The 1,918-nt window shown below is 43.6% G+C and overlaps 1 protein-coding gene across 1 annotated transcript; it reads left to right on the plus strand.

The window, feature by feature from the left end:
• Positions 1 to 581: 581 nt before the first annotated feature.
• LOC112818923 (protocadherin alpha-6-like) lies at positions 582 to 1,912 on the plus strand (the record flags this gene model as incomplete). Its single annotated transcript, XM_025865997.2, has 1 exon — positions 582 to 1,912. A coding segment is annotated over exon 1 (1,185 nt), but the record flags the coding sequence as incomplete, so codon positions are not given.
• Between the last annotated feature and the right edge of the window lie 6 nt (positions 1,913 to 1,918).

Here is a 1,918-nt window from a genome sequence, read left to right on the forward strand (position 1 = left end):
ATGTTTAGAGGGGGAGGAGAAGGGAATTTAGAAATGCTGTAAAGAATATGCACTAAAGCTTTCTTCCATTATTAAGTAAAAGAAACAGGCTTGGGAGTATTTGATATTCATCAAATAAAGAAAGAATGGACTTCAATAATCTATAAAGTGTTAAAAATGTGGATAAAATTTGTTAATTTAAAATTACAGTCCATTCTTTCTCAGAGCAAAATATAATACATGTCCTATAACAGAAATATATGCACATGTTTCTTCTCTACACAAGGAGTGTAGTATAGCTTGCACTTCTAATTCACAAACCTACTTCAGATCACAAATTTTCTGAATTGGTTGATAGCAGTAAATTATTGGGAGAGAAGTTGTGTTGCTATGAATTATCTGATCCCTCACCCTACTCTAAATTAATAAAAGAAATTAGACGAGATGAAACTGGCTCTGCAAATTACGAACATAAGGAGATTTACTATTAAAGTAAGGCAAAATAAGAATTTCTTTAATTTAAAGGACTACAGCTTAGCGCGGTTATGTGAATTCATTTCTTACCCTTTGTAGCCGCATGATGTCGCTGTCTACCATGAAGTCAATCTAGTCATTACAGTATGCAAAATCCATTCCTCTTATTACTGATTAGTTTCACCAGTGCTCAGTGATGGCAGGCGCAGAAGAATTGGATTAACAGACTCGGGATCATACAGATTTTATCCTAATTGCGAGGCAAGATCTTCTGATGGAAATAAAACAAGTATTTGACATGGTTATTACCCTGGAGGGCCGACTGGGATATCAGTATCTGCTGCTATCCCTTCTGCTCCTTGCAGCGTGGGAGGAGGGCAGCGGCCAGGTTCAGTACTCGGTCGCCGAAGAGTCCAAACACGGCACCTTCGTGGGCCGCATCGCCCAGGACCTGGGGCTGGAGCTGGCAGAGCTGGTGCCGCGCCTTTTCCGGGTGGCGTCCAAAGGCCACGGGGACCTTCTGGAGGTAAATCTGCAGAATGGCATTTTGTTTGTGAATTCTCGGATCGACCGGGAGGAGCTGTGCGGGCGGAGCGCGGAGTGCAGCATCCACCTGGAGGTGATCGTGGACAGGCCGCTGCAGGTTTTCCATGTGGAGGTGGAGGTGAAGGACATTAACGACAACGCGCCGGTGTTTCGTTTAAAGGAACAAAGAGTGCTGATTTACGAATCAAGGCTGCCAGATTCTATGTTTCCACTAGAGGGCGCGTCAGATGCGGATGTTGGCTCCAATTCCCTCTTAACCTATAAACTCAGTTCTAGCGAATACTTCGCCCTAGATGTGAAAACAAACAGTGATGACAATACACAAATTGGTCTCGTGTTAAGGAAATCCTTGGACAGAGAGGAAGCTCCCGAACATAACTTACTGCTGACAGCCACTGACGAAGGCAAACCTGAGCTCACTGGCACTGTTCAGCTGCTGGTCACTGTGCTGGACGTGAATGACAATGCTCCCAGTTTCGAACAAACTGAATATGAAGTAAGGATCTTCGAAAACTCGGGCAACGGAACAATGGTCATCAGACTGAATGCTTCTGATCGGGATGACGGAGTGAATGGGGAAATTTCATACTCTTTTAATAGTCTTGTTCCAACCGTGGTTAGAGACCGGTTTAAAATAGATCCAAATACTGGAGAAATAGTAACTAAAGGGAATTTAGATTTTGAAAAATTGAATTTATACAAAATTCGTGTTGACGCGACGGACAAAGGCCACCCACCCATGGCTGGACATTGCACTGTTTTATTGAAAGTTTTGGATAAAAATGATAATGTCCCTCAGATTGCATTGACTTCCTTATCCTTGCCTATCCGAGAGGACGCTCAATTAGGTACTGTCATCGCCCTGATCAGTCTGTCCGACCGTGACTCTGGTGCCAACGGGCAGGTGACCTGCTCACTA

Source organism: Callorhinus ursinus, unplaced genomic scaffold (assembly GCF_003265705.2).
Source record: "Callorhinus ursinus isolate GAN/ISIS: 27379988/994484 unplaced genomic scaffold, GSC_fseal_2.0 scaffold3563, whole genome shotgun sequence".
NCBI classification, from domain to species: domain Eukaryota; kingdom Metazoa; phylum Chordata; class Mammalia; order Carnivora; family Otariidae; genus Callorhinus; species Callorhinus ursinus.